A 24,876-nucleotide genomic window follows, 5' to 3' on the forward strand; every position below is an offset into this window, starting at 1 on the left:
TGTACGTGGGGTGGGTGCTGTGTACGTGGGGTGGGTGCTGTGTACGTGGGGTTGGTGATGTGTACGTGGGGTGGGTGCTGTGTACGTGGGGTGGGTGCTGTGTACGTGGGGTTGGTGATGTGTACGTGGGGTTGGTGATGTGTACGTGGGGTGGGTGCTGTGTACGTGGGGTGGGTGCTGTGTACGTGGGGTTGGTGATGTGTACGTGGGGTGGGTGCTGTGTACGTGGGGTGGGTGCTGTGTACGTGGGGTGGGTGCTGTGTACGTGGGGTGGGTGCTGTGTACGTGGGGTTGGTGATGTGTACGTGGGGTGGGTGCTGTGTACGTGGGGTTGGTGATGTGTACGTGGGGTGGGTGCTGTGTACGTGGGGTGGGTGCTGTGTACGTGGGGTTGGTGATGTGTACGTGGGGTGGGTGATGTGTACGTCGGGTGGGTACTGTGTACGTGGGGTTGGTGATGTGTACGTGGGGTGGGTGCTGTGTACGTGGGGTGGGTGCTGTGTAAGTTGGGCAGGCTGTGTGTGTATGTGGGGTGCGCTCTTGTGTACTTGGGGTGGGCCCTGCGGAATTGAGAAGGGGGGGATTGGGGAAATGGAGTGGGGGCTGTGGATGCTCTAAATGTAGGGTAGGTGCTCTGGATGTGGAGTGTGAGCTCTGGATGTGGAGTAGGAGCTCTGGATCTAGAAGTTCTGGATGTGGGGTAGGTGCTCTGAAAACAACGAAAAATTAAACAACAGTAAATTTTGTAACAAGAGGATTCCAGTATGAAAGTTTTTGTGAGCATTCATAAAGCTGGAAATATTAAAATTAGTTTAAATTTTATGAAACTACTCAAACCTAAATTATTACAAGAACAAATGAATGTGTTTGGCTGAAATTTTTTAATTTTCTGGACAGTATGATGTGAGTTTCAGTTTAGCATTGCCATAGTAATATAACATAATTGTGTTTATTCGGGGCTTTCTTTTAACCGTCATATGCTGGTTTATCTATTCTTCCATCTTATTCAATTTATTCTTGACTTTGTGCATATAATGTGTGTTACATGAAATTTTCATTTTGACTGTTCACTCATGATCTCCAGAGTGTGATTCCCTGCAACTTTAAACCTTCCACTGCGTGGCACAACCAGGGATGTTCTCGCTTATTATCAATAAGCTGCACAACAGTCAGGGAGGTTTTAAAGTACCATTGTTACCTTGCGATGATTTTGGGACTTAGCATCCCTGCGGTCCGGTCCTCGACCAGGACTCCTCTCGACCAGACCGCATTAGCTTTAAAAATCCATGGGGTTTCATGGGGCTAACATCTGCTTCCTCAGCCCCCCCTCCTCCTCCCCCTCCAGTAAACAGTTGTTCTCTTGGAAAAAATGATGGGTGCCATTCGTGGGTGTGAGGCACAGCCCAAGGATTAGTAAAGTATTACAGCACTATTCAATTGACAGGAAGGAAAGTTATATAAGTTTTATTTTTAGTTTCTAGGTATCATTTTTAGACGAATTAGTATTGTAAAGATAAATTACTGTAATACTTATAAATACACTTTGGCATCTTATTCAACTGTGTGGAAATCTGAACAGTAGTCCTATATGTCAGAATAATCGATATTTGAGAGAATAAAGAAACTTTTTATTAGTACAGTATTATGCAAGGAGAAACTTTAAAAAAATGTGAACTTTAAATGTTTAAGTACAGTATATACTCTACACATTATTTACCTGAGGGACACCAACATTGTGACTTCGATGAGGACAGGAATTTGGCGGCTTGTCAAAGGTCCCTCCATTTGTCCTGGTGATCATTTCCAGCTGTGTTTTAAATCCCAGCAGACGTTTACAGCTTTAGCGGGTAAGCGGTTCCATGGGTTTACAACCCTATGGGTGAAAAAGCATCTCCTGTTTTCTGTCCTACATTGTGGTTTGTTGAGCTTGAACCTGTTGCTCCTCGTTCGTGTTAACCTGGTTGATACCTGGTATCAACCTGTTACATCTGACCTTTGGAAGAAATTGTCCAGATCGACATCCACATCTGGATATACATCCGTAAACGTATATACAGATGCACCTTGCAAATCTGGATTCTGTCATTCTGGGCACGATCTGGATTTTCAGAAATTTGACTTTTTTTTCTATTGCCTTATTTTCTATATTTTTATGTAAAAGTTTAAATGAATATGACAGGGTTTTTATTTAAATATGCTCAATGGCTTTCCCAAGGCACCGACTGTTTTTCCTAATTTTGCCATTGAAAAAGGTAATCATACCCATATTAAAGGACTTGCTGTTCTGAATCTACTGTTTCCCACACTCTATAGGCAATAAAAATTCATCAAGTGAATTTTTCATTTCAGTGTATCATTTGATGGACAACTACCAGGAGAACCTATCTGTAAATAAATTTCACCACATATAGCTTATTTCCCAAGCCCCCAGCCTCGGAACCTTATTTTTAATGTAGAAGGGCCCCATGCCTGGGTGAACAAAAACCATCCCAATTTAAATGAAAATGAACCATAGAATTTTGATTTAAATATCCCCAGTAGTTTACCCAAGGCTCCAACTGTTTCTTTTAATTTGCTTACATCTATGAAAATCATTAAAAATGTGATAGGAGCCATATTAAGAAAGTTATCATTCATGCCCTAAAATTTCCCATGGACTAAGGGCTAATTTCTCTGAGTGCCATTTTAATTTGGACATCATATGGCGGGCAACATTTTAACCAGTCTGTGAACTCTGTGTACCCCAACATTCTAAGTAACTCTGTACTTCCTGGCTTTGCTGAACCCTAGTTCGTTGAATTAGGTGAGAAAATCATAAGTGAAAAATATAATTACCTAACTTGTAGGGAAATACTTATGGGAGGAAATTTATTTGGTTTTATTTTGATTTCAATTAATTTATATATTATTGTTAATTCTTAAATTATGCAGACTATATATTTTATTGAAATTATAGAACTGTGGACTGTATACTTTTAACTCCTCACAAATATATCCCACAAACTTGGTGTGGGGGGTGGGTGTAAAATGTCAATATATTTGGGTAGAGCAAATTAAGTTAATTAAATTGAGAAATTAATGCACAGCTTAGCTGTTCTGCGAAGTAAATGGTCGTAATGGCAGGGAACCGGATGCATATCAATCATGTGGCAATGGTGTGTCTCCATGCAGCCTAACCTCTTGTATACTTCTTAAATATCATAACCTGTCGGCCTTCTCATTCCTTGGACCTCAGCCTGTCGACAGGTTACAATGTAAATCCAGTATTGTATTTTACCATAATTAAATCAATAACATTTACAAGATAATTAAAATAGCAATCTTACTAGTGTGAGCTCTAGTCATGCCTCATAACGGCACCTAAGCTTAATGATCGATAGGCCTTTCAATTTATAGCTAAAGAACAGAACAGAGGTACTTCCTGTGTTATTGATTGACCATTCCCCCACCATTACCCCCTCCCTTGTTCCCTCGTCCTCCCCACCATCTCTCACTTCCGTCCCCTCGTCATCCCCACTATTCCCCACTCCCTTGTCCGATGCCTTCCCAAATTGTCTGATGTTCGCATCAGAAAATTGGGAACATCAAGTGATCTGATGTTCCCATCACTGAAATATAAGAAAAACAGTTAATAAATTCAATAAAAATATGACAAAAATAAAAAAATAAATTATACTCATGAAATGAATGATATGGTAAAAACACAGCTCAATTCCAATGCAATTCACACAAAATAATTAATTAAAATGAAAATAAATAAAAATCTATGAAAATTCAATTTATCAATGCAATCAGAAACATTGAAATGGAATTGTAACATATTTAGTATTGCATGTGTGTTGCTCTTACATGCAACAGATGACACTGTTTTTTTAAGAAAAGCATAGTTTTACCTGTCACAGGTGTGGCATCTATACTTATACTTACGAAATGAGCGGTATGGTAAACAACACAGCTCAATTCCAACACAATGTCACACAAAATAATTTAATAAAAAAATTAAATAAATCGAAATCTATGAAAATTTAATTTATCAATGCAATCGGAAACATTGAAATGGAATTCATGGCATATTTAGTATAATGTGCATGTTGCTATTATGTGCAACAGATGGTGTTGTTTTTCAAAAACGCATGCTTTTACCTGTCATAGCTGTGGCATCTATATAGTAGGTATATAAAAAGACGCGCCTATTCAAATGCAACATTGTGTCAAAATTTCAAAGCTATTGGTGAAGAACTTTCGGAGATTACAGCATGTGTTGCTCTTACGTCCAACAGATGGCACTGTTTTTAAAAAAAAAAAAACATGTTTTTTCCTGTCACAGGTGAGGCATGTTTATAGTAGATACAGTATATAAAAAGACGCGCCTATTCGAATGCAACGTTGTGTCAAAATTTCAAAGCAATCGGTAAAGAGGTTTCGAAGATTTCCCTCACATGAGAAACACATGATAAACATAGTTTTTCAGAAAAAGCATGTTTGTTTACTGTCACAGACGTGACATCTATATAGTATGTACAGTATATAAAAACCTGCTCAAATGTGAATTGAACGTTGTGTCAAAATTTCAAAGCAATCGGAGAACGTTCAGAGATTAGCGGTTATGCACAAACGAACATTTCCATTTTTATTTATATTGATTTATGCAGTGAATAGTCCTTAGACTACAGTACATGCAATAAGAAATTACAATATTAACAAAAGTAGATTCGTCCTGTTAAGCAGTAATATGCTGTTGAAGTGGCAGGCAAATTTCTAATAAAAGAGTGGAGAATTAACTACACTTACATTTTAAATTAATTTTAATTGCAATTTATATTTAGCAAAATTACACGACCACGAAAGATATATCTTCTTGGTATATATGCAATTAAATTTATATTATATAAGATTGAGTAGAACTAGGTGGGAAAATTTTCCACGCATGTAGTTACAGGATGAGAGTTACAGTTACAGGACACTCACGGTGTCCTGTCTTCCCGGCAATCTTGATCAAATAAAGCTTTAAAACTAATGATGGTTTTGGCCTCCCCATCTTCTCCCTTAACTGGTTCCAACCATCTACCACTCTGGTTGCAAAAATGATCATTATAATGTTCTTTTGGCAACTTCGTTTAGTTGGCTTAAACCTCTTGTTCTTGAACTTCCAGGTTTCAGGAATTCTTCTTTGTCAATTTTGTCGATTCCTGTCACTATTTTGTATGTAGTGATCGTATTGCCTCTTTTTCTTCTATCATCTAGCTTTGACATATTTATTGCATCTAACCTCTCCTTGTAGCACTTGTCTTTAAGTTTTGGAAGCCATTTTGTTGCATGTCTTTGCACCTTTTCCAGTTTTTTGATGCACTTCTTGAGATATGGGCACCATACAACAGCTGCGTATTCCAATTTTGACCTCATAAAGGTCGCGTACAATTTTTTTAATATTTCACCATCCATGTTTTTAGAAGGAATTCTGATATTGAAAAACATAGCATAGGCTCTTCACACAATGTTCTTTATATTGTCCTCAGGGGACAGTTTTCTGTCTAGAATCATTCCTAGGTCTGTCTCTCACTCCATCAGAATTCTTTAAAGCTTTTTCACATAATTTATAGGTTGTGCGTAACAATCGCCAAATCAATGTTCATTGAATCGAGGTGCCACTGTATAAAGCTGCTTATATTTTCTAATGGAATCCTGTACCATGTTTATTCTTAGTGGCAGCTATATGTTATTCAGTTGCTTGCAACCAGTGAGATACTCTTTGATCAACAGGTTTGATAAGACTTTTTATTTTGTTATATTCTGTGCATGCTGAATCAAAAGGCATTACTAAATATATTTTCTGGGAGGGCTCCCAAGGTGGCACCTTGCATACCTGGAACACACCTGGTCTTTATTTAGGAAAGACCTGGGTAAATACTAGTTTGGTAACAAGGTCGTTGATTTGTGGAACCAATTACCGCATAACATAATAGAAGTAGGATCCCTTGATTATTTCAAGTGTAGGTTAGATATATACAGTATATGAATGAGATTGCGTGGATATAACTAGGAGCTGCTTCATATGGGCCAATAGGCCTTCTGCAGTTACCTTCATTCTTATGTTTTTATACCTGGAGATGGTTCTGGGAGTTCTTCTACTCCCCGAGTCCGGCCTGAGGCCAGGCTCGACTTGTGATAACTTGGTCCAACAGGCTGTTGCTTGGAGTGGCCCTTGTTGGTATCTACCTGCATAGCTCCACCCAGTTCAATCCTTGCCATGCCTATGCAACTCATTGTAGGCCTACTGGGGACCTGAGTCCAAAACATGTCCACCTCTTGCATAGAGGTGTAAGTAGTAGAGGATACTAGATATTTTTAACAAAGCAAAAGTCACCAGAAAGGTGAGCAAGACAAGAGAGACAATCAGCCAGGTAAACAAAACAGAAAATGGGACCTTGAACCACATGAACCACCATGCCATGAAGCAATTTACTCATTTAAAGATGTTCGTATGTTTGTTAACTTTCTATATGCCACTGATGTTATCATACCAAGCATTTGCTGGTCTGTTTAGTTGTTTAATATCCCCTTGGTGCACACACACATTAAAGTAAAGCAGTAACAAAAAGATGAATGACAATTTAATTCGTGAAATTAACATACAGTAATTGATATTTATTTTATGGAGTTTTGTAGTAGAAGGGCCTGTTCCTATTTATTTTTCTGGGGAGGGGGAGCCTTTTGTGGCTTCCTGAAGCTATATGCTGAGATGGTACCATTTACTACGTTGCATCAGCCATGGTGTTCTAAAACAGTCTCCGTGGTGTAGTGGTAAGACACTCGCCTGGCGTTCCGCGAGCGCTGTGTCATGGGTTCGTATCCTGGCCGGGGAGGATTTACTGGGCGCAATTCCTTAACTGTAGCCTCTGTTTAACGCAACAGTAAAATGTGTACTTGGATGAAAAAACGATTCTTCGCGGCAGGGGATCGTATTCCAGGGTCCTGCCCGAAACGCTAAGCGTACTAGTGGCTGTACAAGAATGTAACAACTCTTGTATATATCTCAAAAAAAAAAAAAAAAAAAAAAAAAAAGGCTTAGGACTAAAGCCAGAACCTGGCCCTCCTCTCAGAGGCACAGGGAACAGCAACTTTTATGTCACCTCACCAGGAAAGGCAACTAGAAAGTTAGTGAGTCAAAACAAACCACTCCTGATGACCAAGCCACCCATCAGAAAATGGAGAAATGTCGAGGTTTCAGTCTGACGATTATAGTCCTGGACAGCCCGTAACGTCATTGTTTCTCTATTTTCTGATGTGTGGTTTGGTCATCAGGAGTGGTTTGTTTTGACTCGCTAACTTTCTAGTTGCCTTTCCCGGTGAGGTGACATAAAATTGCTGTTTCCTGTGCCTCTGAGAGGAGGGCCAGGTTCTGACTTTAGTCCTAGGCCTTTTACCAAAGCCTCAAAACCTGCCTAAAGAATTCTCTCCAGCAATGTAAACAAACTATCAAATTCTCTCGAAACTAGCACAAGCTCGTTCACCCCCACCTCCCCCACTTATTTTCGGGGAGGGCTGTCAGTTTTATCACTGATGTAGTGGGTACCAGGTTTCCTCACTTTAGTGCTAGCTCTGGTGTACTGCCTCAGCTAAGTGGTGTGGTGTTTGTTCTTGGAGACGTTTTCTGTATACTGCATTGCCAGAGTCCTCCTCGCATGTGGAGGCCCTCGCCCAGGATGAGTTAAGTGTCTGGTGGCTTCCCTGTCTTGACCAGCGTTGGGTGTGACTGTGGCTGCCGGGACGCACTGATGATTCATTCCTTTCCCTCAGCATGGGGAGATCAGCTTTCATAGCCACGGGAATCAGGCTGTGTCGGTTTACTTTTAGGTCCAGCATAGCAATCCCAGTACCTGGATGTCCTGCTTGATTTACCTTTTAGGCCTTGGAAATCCTCTGCAGGTTCAGTGGTCCTATGGATATACCCTCCAAACCTGCTCTCATCTTTATTCAGATTTGAGGGTTGTTCATCATCCATGCCAGTGGTTGACGTTCACGTGTTCTGTCTCCATCATACTACCTGTGAGGTCAGTGACACTTTCTGTCTCGAGCCCCATGGGGTTTGCTTCCCCTTTGGGGCTCTCTTTCTAACCCTCCTGATGTTGTTTGGGCATCTCACACAGCTTCTGCTTTATGTTGACTTTGTTCGTCTGGTGGTTTAGGTTGTGTGCCCGATTGGATGCCCTGGAGCTGCCCCAGCTAGTGTTTAGGGTCCCAGAATTAGGAGTGTTGATGATTTTCGCCATGGTTCTGTTCACACCCCCATTCCCCATCGGGTATGGTTTACCCTTCCACTGATTACCCTTCCCTGCTTCCAGCCCCAAAACGTCTTGAGGGTTTTCTGGTTGGGCATGGTTTTAGCTTGGGATGTGGCTCAATCACCTTCAGAGGTTACCCCTTCTGTTTTGGTCACAAAGGCAGTTGAGCTGGCTGGTCCCACTGGGGCTTCTGGATTTTCCTTTTTCCTTTTAGTTAGCCCTTTCTTTTGAAGCCTTTATCCTTGGTGGTGAACATCTACACTAGCTCAGTACTGGGGCCTTTAAGTGTGCCTTCTAGGGCTGGGGAAGGGGGGGGGGAGTCTGATGTGGGAATGTGGTTCCTTGTTCCCTTCATAGAGGTTCGTTCCCCCTGTTGCAGGGGGGGGGGGGGCAAGGGGTTGTCTGTCTTCCCTCCCTGTACTCACCTCACCTGGTTGCTTGGTATCCAAACCTGGCCTTTTTTGTGGCTCCACCTCTATCAGAAGGTTGGTTTAGTGACTCACTTCATCGATTCGACCTCTTCAGTTCTTCATGTCTGGACTTTTTGGTGCGTCTTTATTGCCATCTTTATAGAGAGCAAGTTGCATTTTTTATGGTGTCCCACCTGCTTTCCTTATCTTAATGACAATATGAGGTTTCATGGCACCCTATTCACCACTTCTTTTCCCATCATCATTGTTCTTCAGTCTCTGAGCATGTGGTGCTCTCCTTTCATTTTTGTTTTTTCTTGATCGGCATCTCATACCAAAAACTGTCACCTCGTATCATGCAAGCTGTCTCGTGCCTTGTTTCACCACCAGCCTGCTCATGTGCTGCTTGAGCTTGCTTGGTGTCTGGACTAGTCCCTTGTTTTTCTTTCTTCTTCTTTTATAGTGTCCCCTTCAGTCCGTTACTCCTTCTCTAAGGCATTTTCTGTGGGGAAGCCCTGTCAGCTCCCTAGAGCTATTGGACTGATATTAGCTAATATTAGTATGGGACTTCAGTCCTATGGAATTGTCATACCAAAGGGGGGTCCCAGCCCACCGAACCGGCAGCCAGACGGTCAGTTTGTCGGCTGAAGCTAAACAGGGTGGAAGTCTGCTCTGATCTCGGTTGCCTGATTGGCTTCACCCTGCTAGTATTCCTGCTGTGCGTTGGAGGTGGCCAGGAGTTCGTATCAAGGGCTGCATGTGCTTAGGGCTCTCTTTCCTAAGCACCCTGTGAGTACACCCCCTTCGGGTTCAGAGTTGTCTTCTCTGGATCCTTCAGGTTCCCATTCCCGGAGAGGTGGCGGCTACTTGGCTTTCTGCCTCGCCCTTGGGGTCAGCTTAGGTCTCGGTACTTTCGTTTGACCCTGGGTAGTGAGTGGTTTGTTGCTGATTGGGGCGCACTGTGCTGCCCAGTTTGCATAATTGCAGTGGCCATGCCTCTTTCTGGTCCCCCTGGGTTGTGGTGTTTTCTCAGGGGTTCTCTTTCCTACTTTTAGTTTTCTTTTTGCCCGTTAGAGGCTGCCAAAGTTCCTATTAGGTGATACCTAGGTTCAGTAGGGCAGTTCTCCTCTGGGCTTCTGAGGTTGCTCACTTCACAGGGGCCAGTTTGCTCGAATACATACGGGGTTACAGCTGGCTCTGGTGGCACCAGTGCAGTGCCTGGGCTTCCCATAAAACCCCATCGAGGCTTAGTTGACCTTTGGATGTGTCTTCTGAGCCCCTTCTCGCCTTGTGCGAGTTTGAGTGTTGTTTGTTGACCCCTGTCTCAGAGTGATGATCAGCTGTTTTGCTTCTGTCATGCTGCTTGTTGGGTCAACGACACCTTTGACCCAGAGACTTGCGACAATTGTTCGCTTGTTCATACTCCAATTTACCCATTCTGCTGTAGCTGAAGTTAGGGGTCAAGCAGAATGCACATTGCATACTAGATTTAGGTTGCTGCAATTTGCTAGGTTGGTTGCCTGCTCGAATGCCCTGGGGCTGCCCCGTTTTAGTTTTCAGGGACCCAGACTTAGAGGCATTGGTCACATCAACCTTGGTTCAGTCTTCACCTCTTCGTCTACCCTTTGTTGGTGTGGTTCACCGTTCTCCTCCCCCCATGTTGCCAGCTCCCAAACGTTTGAGGGTTTCGGAGTCGGGACAGGTTTAGCTGGGGATGAGATTCGGGTGGCTCCAGGAGGTTGCCTCCGTCCCTGCAATCCAGTGAGGGAACGGAGGCATTCGAGCCTATTCCTCTTGTCAAGGCATCTAGGTCCTTCCAGCAGGACTCTTTCTTTGCTGCCCTTTCTTCAAGGGTGGAGGGGTTGAGACCAGTTCTGCCCCGGGACTTTGGGGAAAGCCCGCCAGCAGAGCATGGGCTTTTGTGCCTTCTGGGTTGGGGTCTTTTGTCCCCCTCCTCTCATCTGCATTGGTTTCCCACTTTTGCAGGTGAGGTTTCGGCGCCATTGATTCAGGCGCATCGCCTTGGCTGGTTTGTTATGGTGGCCATTTTGCTTTTCTGCGTGTGCTTCTGGCCCGGCCGCCAGGACGGTGCTGCGCCTTGTTAGTTTACATGTGTCTGGGGGAGGGTCTCTCTGCTGTCTGTGGCTCTTGGGGCTGGTCGCCTTGGGTGGCTTTTCTGCTGAGTTCTCGGTGTTTAGCTCTCTGTGTAGTTCATATCTGGGGTATGTCCAGCGCTCTGGCAGATGACCTGTCACGGTTCCTTCCCCTGTCCACAAAATGGATGGTCGATGCTGACTCTTTCCATTGGCTCTGCCAGACGTTCGGGCCCTTGGAGATGGACCTCTTCGCGTCAGCGTAGTCAAGGTGTCTTCCCGTCTATGTGGTGCCTTTTCCTGACTGCGCGCTGTCACAGTAGACACTTTTTGGCAGGACTGGTCAAGGTGGGTTTACCTGTACCTCTTTTCCCCCTGGTTCAGCTGTTGCTTCGGGTCTAGCTCAGCTCAAGTCCTATTAGGTAGGGTTCTTTCCGAGGTTGTCTGCAAAGTTATAAAATCTGGCCAGCCTGTGATCTACTCTTGTGCCCATGATGTTTGGAAACAGGCTGTGTTTGCAAACATGTCCTGGCCCAATATTAGGGTGCGGTGGTTGTGGAGGTGAAACAGGGTTCTGGTAGCCTAGTATTTGGCAAATGTTCCCTGGCCTCTGCACCCTAGTGTGACCTTGGGTCGTGTCTCGACCAGTGATCTCGCCTTCATCGGGACAAAGACGAGACCCTCCTCCTTGGAACATTGTGCTGTGCTCCCTCCTTCCTGGGACGTTGTCATGTTTTTTTCCTTCTCCATGAGTAGTTAGCTTCAAGGAGCCACAAGGGACTTACCCCAGAAAACTAGTGTTAAAATTAATGAAATGCCAATTTCTGGGTGAGCCCTGGTGGCTCCCTGATCCCCTCCCTCCCTTCCAGGTCATCGAGTGGGTGTCTGCATCTGCTCAAGAACTGACAGCTTAGAGCCTGGCAGACGGTGAGCTACTGCCCCTCTCTCCCTTAACAAGTGGGGGAGGGGAGTGAACTAGCTCATATTAGTTCTAAGAGAATTTGATCGTTCGTTTACATTGTTGGATGCGTTCTTAGGCAATCTTTGAGGCTTCAGTCCCTTTTCAATCCAGCATTGGTTTGTTTTGACTAGCTGACTTTCTGGTTGCCTTCCCAGGTGAGGTGGCAAAAAAGTTACCGCTCCCTGTGCCTCTTGTGTGGGGGCTAGGCTCCAGCTTTGGTTCCCATTAAGCCTATAGAACTCCATGGCTGATGCGACCTAGTAGATGGTACCTTCTCAACATATAGGTTCAGGGAGCCATCAGGGCTTGCCCAGAAATTGGCATTTCATTACATTCACCATTGATTTTTTATGTTAATGTAATTGAAATATGTTTTAGAAAATAAATCTGATTATTATACAGTATGGTCTTCCTAACCATATTTGACACTTGTGATATCATTCTCGTACTCATTTCTAGTGTCATGATGTTAAAGAATTCTCTCTTACTACTATAACTTGTCTTTCTATGCTCTTAAAATATTGTTTGATAGTGCTTAACAGTTTACACATTGCAAAGCCTAATGCAACATTTATTTAGTCACTATGCTTTCATTATTAGTTGCAGTCCTTTTTTTAACTTCAGTGCATAGCTTTGCACATCCTATGAGTAAAGCTCAGCAGTTCGTTGTTGTTGTTATTTTAAGCTCTTAATTCACCATGGATAATAATTTTCTCAACTAATGGTAATTCGTAATTCGTGAAACAATTTTACTCAATTGCATTCTGGATCACTTTTGATTGCCATGTTTCTTTCATTTTCTTAATGCACATTAAATTTCCTTATCAAGTATACATAATTAACGCACAAGAATATTTGTGTAGTAATATTACAGAATTGATGCAGTCCTTTGGTATATTGTCGGTAGTCCTGTTTACCAGTTCAAAGTTCGCACGAAAGTTTTTGTGAAACATTTTTCTTCCTTCACTCTTGACATGTCTACTTTGTTTTAAATGTTTTTGTTTTTTGTATAATGCATCTTAGAATTTTTCATTGTTTAGGATAGTTGTTTATTTTATACATATATTTAATATACTGTACTTTATCCATCTTCTCAATATTATATCCACATGTTGAATGTAGACAGTTAGGAGTTTAGTTCTGATGACAAATTATATCAAGAAAGCTAAATATTAGTGTACTTTTGTCAGATTATTGATAGTTCATTTCACAGGTTGAGACTTCCTGCTGTGTACCACCCATTTGGGACAAGGATTGGTATTATAAGTTAATTTTTTACTGAGAGTTTTAAATTTTACAAGAGGGCTGTGCTTTACAAGGTATCTTTATATTATTTTATATGTCCTTAGCCTTAATCTTGTTGATGGACGAGAGTTGCAATTAGAACTGGTATGCTGGAGTTTGAGACGACGTTCCACAGGTGTTGTTTATTATCCGTGAAGAAGCAGAAGCGGATAGTGCAGTTTGCATGCACATAAGGTTATTGTCAACTCCTTCACTGCCTCATTAATTTATTAAGTTTAACGAACATGACTGTAAGAGGATAGTTCATTGTTTTGCACGGAAAGATGTCATAATAATTATGTGTTCTTCGCAGACTTTGTGGTCATCTAAGTTCAGTTAAGTTTTGTACTGCCTTGGCATTAACTTTGTCTGGTGTTTTGGAATAATACTTAGTGTAGCATTGTCCTCAAAACCAATTACTGCTGTACATGGCAACAGTTTACCGGGTGGTAACTAGATGCATGCCCATTAACCGATACAGCTTTTGTATCTACTTAGGTCTGATGTCTGTGAAGAGACCTTTTATATCTACTTAGGTCTGATGGCCATGAGGAGACCTTCTCGGTTACAGTTTGTTTAACAGTGATGAAAGAATGTTATATATTTTGAATTAATTGCAGTTCTCTAAGTTGCTGTGTATTTCATCTAATGTTGTTATGCATTGAGTAGGTGTCCTGTGTTTTCAGATGCTGACACAATGCTCCTCCTTCCTCCCCCTCAAGTCCCAAGTTATATTAGATATATAAGTAAATTTAAAAGGTTTTTACTTCAATTGTTCTGAAATAGTTGTACAGTATACACAATTTAAGTTTCAGCAGGATTTGATACCTTCAATTTTCTGTATAATATAATAGAAAATGTCATACTCAAACATTTGTTCCCATAAGCTTTTTGGCTCTGGTTTGATTGTCAGTCAGTGAAGTGGTTTGCTTAATCTGCATTTTAGAAATGTCTAATGCAGAAAATGATCAGCTTTCATTTTTGTTTTTTCTTTACAGTACTGTAATTGAAATGCTGATCCATAGGATGCTATGCTAGTAATGTTCTTACTAGATTGTAGGACACAAAGGAATTGCTTTCATATATATTTGGTTGTGTAGTACTATATTAAAGGTGGTGCACAGTTTAATTGGCATTGCCTTTTGATTCAAGCAACCCTTAAATGCTTGATTGCAATTCTGGCCAGTGCAGTTGTTCATATTTTTGCTTGAAAAGTGGTAGTGTCTCCTCCTTTTGCAGTTGTCTTCTTTTTTTTTGGGTGGGGGTGGGCATCATGGATTAGTTATATGCATTATTTGCATATAATAATACATCATCTAAACAGCTGCCAAGAAAATCAACAGTTTACTGTATTCAAAGGTAGACACTAGCAAATGTGCCCAAGGCTGTTGCTGTCACATTTCCTCAAGTTACTTTCAGAAAGTTGTGTGACAAGACACAGTTTGTTCTGTACTGTTCTACTCCCAAGAGTCTGAGAAGAAAACCAGGCTGAATCTTCACCATCTATAAATTTGCATCCTGTTTACTACCCCTAGGGTGGCCAGAGATATGACTGCATCCCTACTGATGCCACCGCCACCCCCACCCCCTCCGGCCGAGGCCCTCCTGGGTGCTGGGGGTACTGCAAGAGGGCGGGAGGAACCCCCAGAGCCCGGCATGAAGAGACAAAGATCATGTAGCCCGCAAGGTTTGTACCCACTCATCCGTCTGATCTCTCTCGACAGGCATTTTGATGCTGCGCTGATGGGGTAGCGGTGTACCAGAGTATGTCCCTGTTGCAGATGTCCTATTATGATCACCAAGGCAGGCTAAGAGCATGCTGGAGAATTACAATTTATGCAGTCTTTTCTTCCCCTTATACTCATAAGTACTTTCTTTTCAAAAAAAAAAAATCCATACAGACTTTCTTACCACTGATATTCTATTGCACCCTTCAGGCAGTTGTTATTGTTTGCCCTTTCCTATTTTGATATATCATCAACCTTTTATGGACTTTTAGGTGTGTATTAGTTTATATTTTTATGGCTTCCTTTATAGCCACCTTCAAAAAAATAATTTTTGACTCCCTGCTGCCCCATTTTAATTTTGTTTCCACTAATGTAAGATGCTTCTTGTGAATCTTTTAGAACAATGTAGTGTTGTATAATTGTAGATTTAGTTTTTATATATATATATAGATTAGGGGAGATAGCCTTCATTAACATGTATAATGTTTTCAGGTGTAATGTTGAAGTACTGTAGTAGAGGTTCTGCAATCCTAATAATTGAGCAAATACTACTTATGAGATGACATAGACAAGTTGTAATCAGTATATTTTAAAGCAGTGTTACATATTTACCTCAAGCTTGTTTAGTTTTCTTTGTTTCCCAAACATGATTTGCTATAGATATGTGTTTATTGTGATAGGTCTCTTCTCTAGTATGTGAAAGGAATAGCTGTAAATGTTTGCCTATTTTATTGGTCATTTTAGACCTCTTGAAGTACCATATTCTAGAACTTACTTTCTTAACATTAATGAGCGACGAGCAGGTGTATACTGTGTTGGAGGAACCTTTATGTATGTTAGGAACGTAATGCAGCTGAGCAGAAATGAAGATGATGCGATAGTGTAATTCCTTTTCCCAGTTGAAATCATATCTTGGAAATCATAGTTAATATATTTGCCTATCTTTGTAGATTATAGACCTTATTTAGGTGATGTTTACTGCATAAAAGACTATTCCACCTGGCCATTTTTAACTTATTCAATCACTCTGCAAGCTAATTTACTTGGAATATCCTCCAAGGTCCAGAGGTGCCACTATTACTTTTGCTCTATTATTTTATTTTTATTTTTTTCACTAAGTCCATTTCAGATATATCTTAGTCACTTAAAGACGTAGATTTAAGTGTTGCGGTCTCTCTGACTAGTGTTGGTGGAGTTTCTTAACCTAAAGCCCTCAAGAAGTCGGTTGGTTTGGTGGTTTTTAGTAACATTGCAGGGAGCTGGTAGCTGCGGTCCGGTGGCTCTTCAGGGTGACACCCCCCAGTTTTGAATTCTGAATTATTATTTACATAGGCAGTAAATGTACACATTTTTTTGTTTATTTAACAGTTACTTCTAAAAGATATTAGTTTTTAAGTCTTCATTTTGGAGTTAATTTTAACATTAATCATTTATGTTCTAACACACATTATTTGTTTAATCCCAGATGAAAGAAAGGCGGCAAGAAGATCTAATGGAGATTCAGGTGAGATGCTTTATGCTGTTGTTTTATAGTGGTTTTCTTTGTGTGTAAGTATGAGTTTAATGTGTGTGTGTGTGTGTGTGTATGCACATACACATATAAACAAACAATGTTTATATTTTTGTGTCAACATTGTATTTCTTAGTATCAGACACTTAAGGATTATTCGAGATGTATGGTAGCTGAGAATTATGTAGGATTTATAGTGCATTTTTTTTCAGAGTTCGGTCTTTTTATTGCTCATTTTGGTACTCTTATGCCAACACTGTTACTTGTCACTGTAAACTTTTTATTTTATAAATATTTGTGGTCAGGAAAGCATTCTGTGGTATAGAAAATAAAGATGATATATTTGCTGGTTCTGATAACTCATCACATGTCACTAAGGAGAAAGATAAAAAGATGCAAACTAGAACAAGAATGGCACTGTTTCTTTCTGTAGGTGATGAAAACATATCTCAGAATACCTCAAATGGCTAACTCTATCCCAAGAACAACAAACAAGGCTATGTAGGGATACAGAAATGATGGCGCTAAGGTTTCAAGAATCATATAAAATCAAGAAGAGGCAAAGAGGGCAGAATGCCAAAAGTAAAATAGAAAGGATTCCTGATTCACCCTCCTTCCTGGATGTCGGTTGGATGTGTTTTGTGTACGCATCTGCTCCAGAACTGACTGTTTGAGCCAGTGGACAGCATGACCTCCAGGCCCTTCCCGCCAAACACACGATGAAACTGCAACATTGCTACAACATTCAAAAAAATTTAACACCTAATAAGTTGTAACAACCAATATAGCAAGTTGTAACAACATTCTAATATATCATAAAAATGTTTTAACATGTTACAACTTGTAATAAAGTTGTTACATCAAGTGCAAAATAAGGACAGTTATTTTGTGTGTTGGCAGAGTCCTCCCTAGCCACAGTGAATGGGAGGGATGGGGGTGAACAGTTGCACGCGTGTTTCAAAAGTCTATATTTTGTTTACATTGTTGGGAGAGTTCATTAGGTGGGTTATGAGGCTTCATCTCTTTTGAACCCAGCAGTGGTATGTATCGCTTCCTTGAATTTCTGGGTGCCTTCTCTCTTGGAGTGGCAAAGTGTCACCTGCTCCCTGCTCCTCTTGTGTACTCACCTAGTTGTGCCCGCAAACACAACTAGGTGAGTACAAATCACTGCTGGGTTCAGGTAGCACGGACAAGTGGCGCAGCGGCAAGGTGTGACGTTGGCTTGTTTCCTTGGGATTTGGGGGAGTTCTGCCTCTGTTCGGTTTTCGGTTGCAATTTTCATACCACGTGGGGTTTGTTTTGTTATGCCTACCTTTCTGGGTGCCTTACCCCCAGTCAATGGTAGATTAGGAAAAACCCCAACCACAGGGGGGTTTTCCAGGCACCATTGCTCCATGTGCCTCACCGAGGGGGAAGGGGGCCAGGTTCTGGCTCGTGATCCCCGGTAGGCTGAACTCCATTGACTAATGCCCTAGACTAATGTATTGCATATTAGCCCAATAGCTCCAGGGAGACTCCGGGGCTCACCCAGAAAATGGCGTTTCATTACATTCACCGCTGTTTTTTGGGGGGGAGGCAGCACATTCTGACTCTATCTCAGTAAGAACCTTTTTCTGTGCAGAGATATTTGTAGTTTAAACAAGAATCTACAGAAGGGTTCAATCCGGGCAGGGGAGCCGGTCGGCCGAGCGGACAGCACGCGGGACTTGTGATCCTGTGGTCCTGGGTTCGATCCCAGGCGCCGGCGAGAAACAATGGGCAGAGTTTCTTTCACCCTATGCCCCTGTTACCTAGCAGTAAAATAGGTACCTGGGTGTTAGTCAGCTGTCACGGGCTGCTTCCTGGGGGTGGAGGCCTGGTCGAGGACCGGGCCGCGGGGACACTAAAGCCCCGAAATCATCTCAAGATAACCTCAAGAATCGAGTTTCCTCTATATGGTGCTGTACTTAAAAATCTCCTCTCTGAATAGCATTTTCTTATTTGTAATTGATTGAAATCAATGTATTTTATCAACTAATTTTAACCCCTTAACTGCGCGGCCTCCAAATATGACACTCCCCAGTGTGCAGGAAATAAAATCTCTGGAAAAAATCTTTTCTGTTTTGAAAGTGTCAAAATCCCTTCCCTGAGTATGGGTATAGTAACAGAAGGTCGAAATTGTACGTACTTTGGCTGATATGGGGTCCGTAAGTTCGTGTGTGACATTGTCATTCCCTGGTCGCCCGTGGCGTACGTCTTCGGGGCTGGTAGGGCGCTTGGGGCAGGATGCGCGAGTTGCTGCGAATATATTTTTGATCATTTTCTGCGCACAGTTCCAAATACATTTTATATGCTTTTACGTGCCAATCTTATGTATAATGAACACATACACTATATTATGGCAGTAAAACATCCGTAATGTCCGAAGACACCGTGTTACGTGCATGACACGTACACATATCCGGCACATATTTCCATTGTATCATGCTAATTTGTGTATATATATAGTCTATTTACACACTATACACTATCATACACTATATACATTCACCATCAACACACTCAGAACTCCACGAATGTCAGCTGCCACACCCTCACTCCTCCAACATCCAGTCTCTCCCTCATTCCTCCAACATCTTACTCGCCAACATTGCTTCTCCCACCATACTGTTATTGTTTGTATTACACTATTTGCACATGTTATGTATACCTATCTACATGTTTTATTCACCAGAACTATGCAAGTAAGCTGGTATTGTGTCCAAACTTTACAGTGGCCACCATACACTGCATGAGAAATCACACAGCAGCCAGCAGATGATGCTACGATTACGTCGCCTCCCTCACCAAAATAGCTCCTCCCAACATACTTCCATTGCTCTTACTACACTATATACACACACTGTATATACCCATGTACAAATGTGTTCACCATAGCAAACCACTAAGTTAGTATGATGAGCAAAACAAGAGTGGCTGTCACACACAGTGAGGCTACAGTACCTCGATTCTCTCCCTCACTCCCTCACCACAATTCCTCCTCCCACAATACTACGCACAGTGCTTATTATCACCACAATCCTGCTGTTATCACAATACTGGTCACTAAATCCTGTAAATACATAATTGACCACAAGTTTATTTTGTAAAGGAACCTAAGAAGTCGTTTGAAGATTCCTAGATGGATGAAATAATGCTGTGGTGCTGTGGCTAGTGCTGTGAACATCGTGAACAGCATTGAATCACTAATATTTGAACATTGTACACAGTTATAATCACACTCAGGCTCTTCTGTAATACTATCATGGTTAAATATTACAAGTTATATATATTTTCTGGGGGGGAGCCCCGTTGGCTCCCTGGAGCTATACAGGCTGATATGCTAATGTCAGAGTTTGCCATCAGTCATGTGTATGGAGTTCTGTGGACCTACCGGGGATCATGAGCCAGAACCTGGCCCCCTCAGAGAGGCAAGGGAAGCAATGGCCTATAGAAACCCCCGTGTGGTTGAAAGAATTGTATGTCTGCCAACGACCAGATCGGGCACCCAGAAAGGTAAGCGTCCCAAAGCAAACCCCTATTCTGGTTAAAATTGCTACCTAACGCCGAACTAGTGGATAGAACTTCCCAAGAAGATACGCGCAAACTAGCATGACATCACACATCACCACGCTGCTGTCTGCGCAGCTCTCCCCTCCCCGGGAGGGGGAAGGGGGAGCCCCAGACCCCCACGCCGGCAATCCACACCCCAGTTCTTTGGCTGATGCTAAAGGCACCGGTTGTGTGCTCCGGATCCAGTGGTTGTTTCAGCACTGTACCTAGATTGTGATGATGTCTTCTAGGTGGTGCATGAGCTGGAGCGAGTCTCCGGTACTCGGGCTGCATGCGCCTAGGATTCCCTTCCCTAGGTGCCCTGTAAGTACTGCCCTTGGGGCTTGGGGTTACCTTCCACAAGTCTCTTGGGTCCTGCTTCTGCTAAGCCGTTTACTGCTTGGTTTTTGGCCGCCTTTTGTGTGATAGGGGATTCTGTCTCCCTTGTTCGCCTTAGGGGTAAGGGGCAGTTTGTACTGGTAGGGGTGCAGGGTACTGTGCAGCGTGTTTTCGCCAATCATAGCGGCCGGCTCTGTTCCGCCTGGGTACGCTGTACTCTTGCGGGGTTTTCTTTTTCTTTTTGTTTGTCTACCTGGTGGGGGGGTCTGCCTTCAGTTCTTTCCCCCTTTTGTACCGAGTTCTCTACCTTCTTCCTGTGGTTTTTCCTGCTAGGTCCCCGTGAGTGTACAGGTCCCGGGGGTTCAGTTCTTAGAAAGTTGTTTGGTAGACATGGGCACCGGTTAGCAGTACCCTGCCTGGGATTACCTGAGTGCGAGTCCTTTTATAGTAAACGCTCAGGACCCTGGGAAACCACTCTCCCACTCTACCTAGGGTAGAGTGGGCCCGGTGGATGTGGCCCCGGTGTCCCCCCCCCCCTCGCTTTGTGCGAGTTCGAGGGTTGCTTTGTTTCCTTGTCTCAGGGTGACACTCTCGGTTTTGCCTCTGTCTGCTGCCTGTGGGGTTGGTGACACCTTTGGCCCTGAGTCCTGCGAGCTTGGTTGCTTGTTTGTGACTCGGTTACCCAGTCTTAATGCTGACTATGTGGGTGCAGGCAGCACTGGCATTGCACTTTGGGTTTCGGTGGCAACGCACTAGGTTGTTTGCGCCCCGGAAGCCCCGAGGCTGCCCCGTTTAGGTTGGTGGGCTTGTCGGGTCCCCCCTTCCCCCCCTCTTCCTCCCTGCATCCGGGTCCTTCCCGTCTGTGGGTTCGGGGTCGGGGCAGGGTTTCCATCTCCTTCTTTGCCGTCTCGGGTTTTCGGCTCTGCCTGCTCAGTGGTCGCACCCAGGGTCTTCCCACGGCTCCGCTTCTTCCTCTGCTCGTTCGGCTCTGCCTCGAGTCTCGCCTTCTGTTGGTTGTTAGGTGGCTTTGTTGCTGGTGTCCCATCTGCGTGCTGCTTCTTGGCGGTGGTGTGGGGTTATTTGGCGGTCCTTTTTCCTTTTGTCCCTTCTTAGGTGGCTGTGTTTTGTTGGTGTTATCTTGTTTCTCTCTTGTGGAGGGTTTGGGGCCGTCATTTTGCCGCATACTGTCACCTCGTATCGTGCAGCGCTGGTGGAACTGCTTTCACTTGCGTTCAGTATTGATGTTACTTCTAAGCTGTTCCACAAGCTGTCTTGTGCGTTGTTTCACCTCCGGCCTGCTCATGTGCCGCCTGTGCCGTATTGGTCTTTGGGCAGGGTGCTCTTTTCTTTCTTCTCCTCGTTTATGGTGGCCCCTCCTGTTCTGATTTTCTGCTCCTTCGGTCGGGGCGGTAGGTTTGTTCATCTCTAGCCGTCTCCTTGTCTGGCGGAGATTGAGACTGCTGTTTTCTGGAGGGGTCCTTGGGGTTTTGATGCATGGTTTATTAGGCCGAGGGTGCATTGTGTTTTGTGGCCTGTGGCAGTTCTCCATCGTTTTTTGCGCGCCTCGTCTTCTGTGTCCGTGGACGCATTTTGGGTTGCTCCGGTTTTCCTTCTAACTTGTACACAGGTGCAGGTTTCCCAGGTCGTCCGCAGGATTCTTACGGCTAGCCAGCCTGCGGTCTATCCCCATGCTCGTGACGTTAATACGTTCGCGGCTCTTGCCACCGTTTTTGGCTACGTGGCCTGGTTTGACATTGGGGCGTGGGGTTTTTGGGCGGTCGGACAGGGTCCTGGCTGCTCATGGTCTCGTACTTGTTCCTGGGCCTGTGTCAACAGTTGCACCCAGTTGTCTCGGTTTTGAGTTGCGGAGTGTGCAGCGACCACCTCCTGGATGTGTCCCTTTACTTTCCTCTGTGGGTAGTTAGCTCCGGGGAGCCGACGGGGCTTCCCCCCAGAAAACCAGCATTGAATGTAATGAAACGCCATTTTCTGGGTGTGACTCGGAGGCTCCCCGGTATCCCTCCCTCCCTCTTTGTCAGCGGTTTTCACATTTTCTTGACATCCAGCCTCAGAACTGGGGTGTGGATTGCCGGCATGGGGGTCTGCGCAGCTTCCCCCTCCCCGGGAGGGGGAGTGGCGCAGTGACGTGTGACGACATGCTAGTTTGCTCATATCATTTTGGGGAGTTCTATCCACTAGTTCGGCATTAGGTAGCAATTTTAACCAGAATAGGGGTTTGTTTTGGGACGCTTACCTTTCTGGGTGCCTGATACGGTCGATGGCAGACATAGAATTCTTCCAACCACATGGGGGTTTCTATAGGTCATTGCTTCCCCGTGCCTCTGAGGGGGCCAGGTTCTGGCTCGTGGTCCCTGGTAGGCCCACAGAACTCCATACACATGACTGATGGCAAAGTCTGACATTAGCATATCAGCCTGTATAGCTCCGGGGAGCCTCTGGGTCACACCCAGAAAACAGCATTTCATTACATTCAACGCTGGGTTTTTTACATTATTAGGGGATGCTGTGGTCACAAGCTGAACAGCAGTGCTGTGAGCTCATGCTGCATGCGCCAGCCTTGGTTGTTCACTCAGTACTGAGGCTCTCACACCCGGGAATGTGGACCACGATTTTTTTAAAGATGGCATCTGTTTACAAGAGCCCTGAGGAAGCTAATGTGAACCCCCATGTAGCTGCGGGAGTTTTGAATGAAACGTGAAAAGTACAAATACCCGGAGGCGCATAGCGCACCTCAGATGTGGGCCTGCAGGCGCGTTGCACAGTTAAAGGGTTAAACTGGAATACTCATATTTTTACTAGTAGACATTATTAATTATTATTAAATTTACAGTAATTGCAGCTGTAGAATACATATTTATATAAATATCATAATTTAAAAGTGTAAACCATTTGTTGCAGATGATTCAACAACACATGAGAGCAGTGGAACTGCCAGGCCTACTGGACCAGATGCTGCTTCATCAGATGGCCCTTGCGGACCATTCTCTAGCCCTGGAACTTTTCAAGGAGGACCAGGCAATTTTCCTGGTGGTGGAGCTAACTTCTCAGGTGCACCAGGTGGATTTCCCAATGGTCCTGGATCATACATGGGCCCAGGAGGACCCTGGGGTTGGGGGCCAATGCCTGGACCATATTCTGGCATGCCAATAGGACCAAACCCTTTCAATAGACCTCCAGGAAATAGTATGGCCAATCCACAGGCACCATTCAACAGAAATTTACGAGATCGTTCAGATGGAGATGATGGAGGCAGTGGTAATCGACGAGGTGGAAGGGGAGGCAGAGGGTTTAGTATGGGTGGGAGGGGTGGAAGGGATCGGCGCTGGTGAGCTCACCATTGTATCATACCTTTAATATTTGTTTGTATATATGAAGTTAATTATTGTATGTATATCTATTCCTTTTACATTTATTTATGTAAAGCAGTCATATTTCAAGACAGTCTTTTTCTTATTCATAATACAATTTGTTCATTTGTCTTAATTAACAATATTTCATGACAATAATGTTCAGTTGTAAGTGCGCTGTGCTGGAATAAGTCGGGGAAGCACATCATAAGTTAAGGTGTCACAAGAATTGTCTGGGGAAGACAATATTTTGTAAATATTATGTGTGGATGAATAGGAAATTGAAAGGTGTCAATAACAAAATTGACCATGGAACTTTAAACTATATTGAATCAGATAATTTAGGCTGGTGATTGACCAGACTTAATGTTGCACTGAATATTGAGTTCAATATACAACAGTATCTCTAGAAGAAGAAAAAAAAGAGGACTAAATTGAGAACCATGTGTGATGTAACAAATATGCTTATAAGCCTATGGCTGTGGATTAGTGTTTATTGTTCATTTAGCAAAGATTACGGCATTGCTCAATAATGAATAGTTAAAATCTCAAGTGCGCTACAGTACAATAAGAGGATGTGAATGATTTCTCAGTGCTTATTAAAGTCTTCATGGAAGGCATTGTAAAATAAAAATTGCATTTCATAGTTCTCTGTTACTTAATGCTCAAAGGCATTTTCAGTACCTACCAAATGTTCTTGTTACATATAAATGGTGTAAATGCCAAAGCCTTATACAAAATAGATAATTATTAGTTTTTGTTCTTTACTTTCCCTATAAATTATCTACAATCTCAAAAAGGTATAGATCTATTGAAAATTATTGTACAGAGAATTCCCGCTAGTACAGTCGAATTCACTCAACTCTCAATTTGGAATTTTGGGTTTGAATCCCAGGCAGGACAGAAATGGTTGGACACGTTTCCTATCACCTAATGGCTCTGTTCACCAAGCTGTAAATAGGCACCCAAGGGGTTAGCTTGTTGTGGGGTTGCATCCTGGTGGAGGGTCAGTATTGCATATATGCAATATATGTATACTTGTATTGCATATATGTGCTACATAGCATCCCAGCTTGGTACCTTCTTTTGATAATTACTTCCTTTCTTGTATTGCATATGCACTAGTGACTTTCCAGCAACAAAGTTCTGACATGCTAGCTGCTGAAATGTAATCTGGTAGTAGACTATCTTACCAATATTTTGCATATTAACCCCTAAACTGGTTCCAACCCTCAAGTGATACAGAGCCAGTGTGTCAATCGCCTGTAATTACCTAAATGTAGTTACATGATGAGAGCTATGCCAATTCTATGTGGATGTCATTTGACAATA

The 24,876-nt window shown here is 43.2% G+C and overlaps 1 protein-coding gene across 4 annotated transcripts in view; it reads left to right on the plus strand.

Annotated features, from left to right (window-relative positions):
• Window positions 1-24,300, plus strand: part of LOC123772502 (uncharacterized) — a 174,189-nt gene extending 149,889 nt beyond the window's left edge. For 3 of the 4 annotated variants that reach the window (XM_069325961.1, XM_045765723.2, XM_045765725.2), the window contains 3 exons: window positions 14,566-14,717; window positions 16,223-16,261; window positions 23,096-24,300. In XM_069325961.1, coding sequence (XP_069182062.1) covers window positions 14,566-14,717; window positions 16,223-16,261; window positions 23,096-23,526 — 622 coding nt within the window. In that variant the 3' untranslated portion in view covers window positions 23,527-24,300. The remainder of the gene's footprint in view (window positions 1-14,565; window positions 14,718-16,222; window positions 16,262-23,095) is intronic. The other variant, XM_069325963.1, reaches the window with a different exon arrangement.
• Window positions 24,301-24,876: the final 576 nt, after the last annotated feature.

The sequence above is a fragment of the Procambarus clarkii genome, chromosome 17 (assembly GCF_040958095.1).
Source record: "Procambarus clarkii isolate CNS0578487 chromosome 17, FALCON_Pclarkii_2.0, whole genome shotgun sequence".
Classification (NCBI taxonomy): Eukaryota; Metazoa; Arthropoda; class Malacostraca; order Decapoda; family Cambaridae; genus Procambarus; species Procambarus clarkii.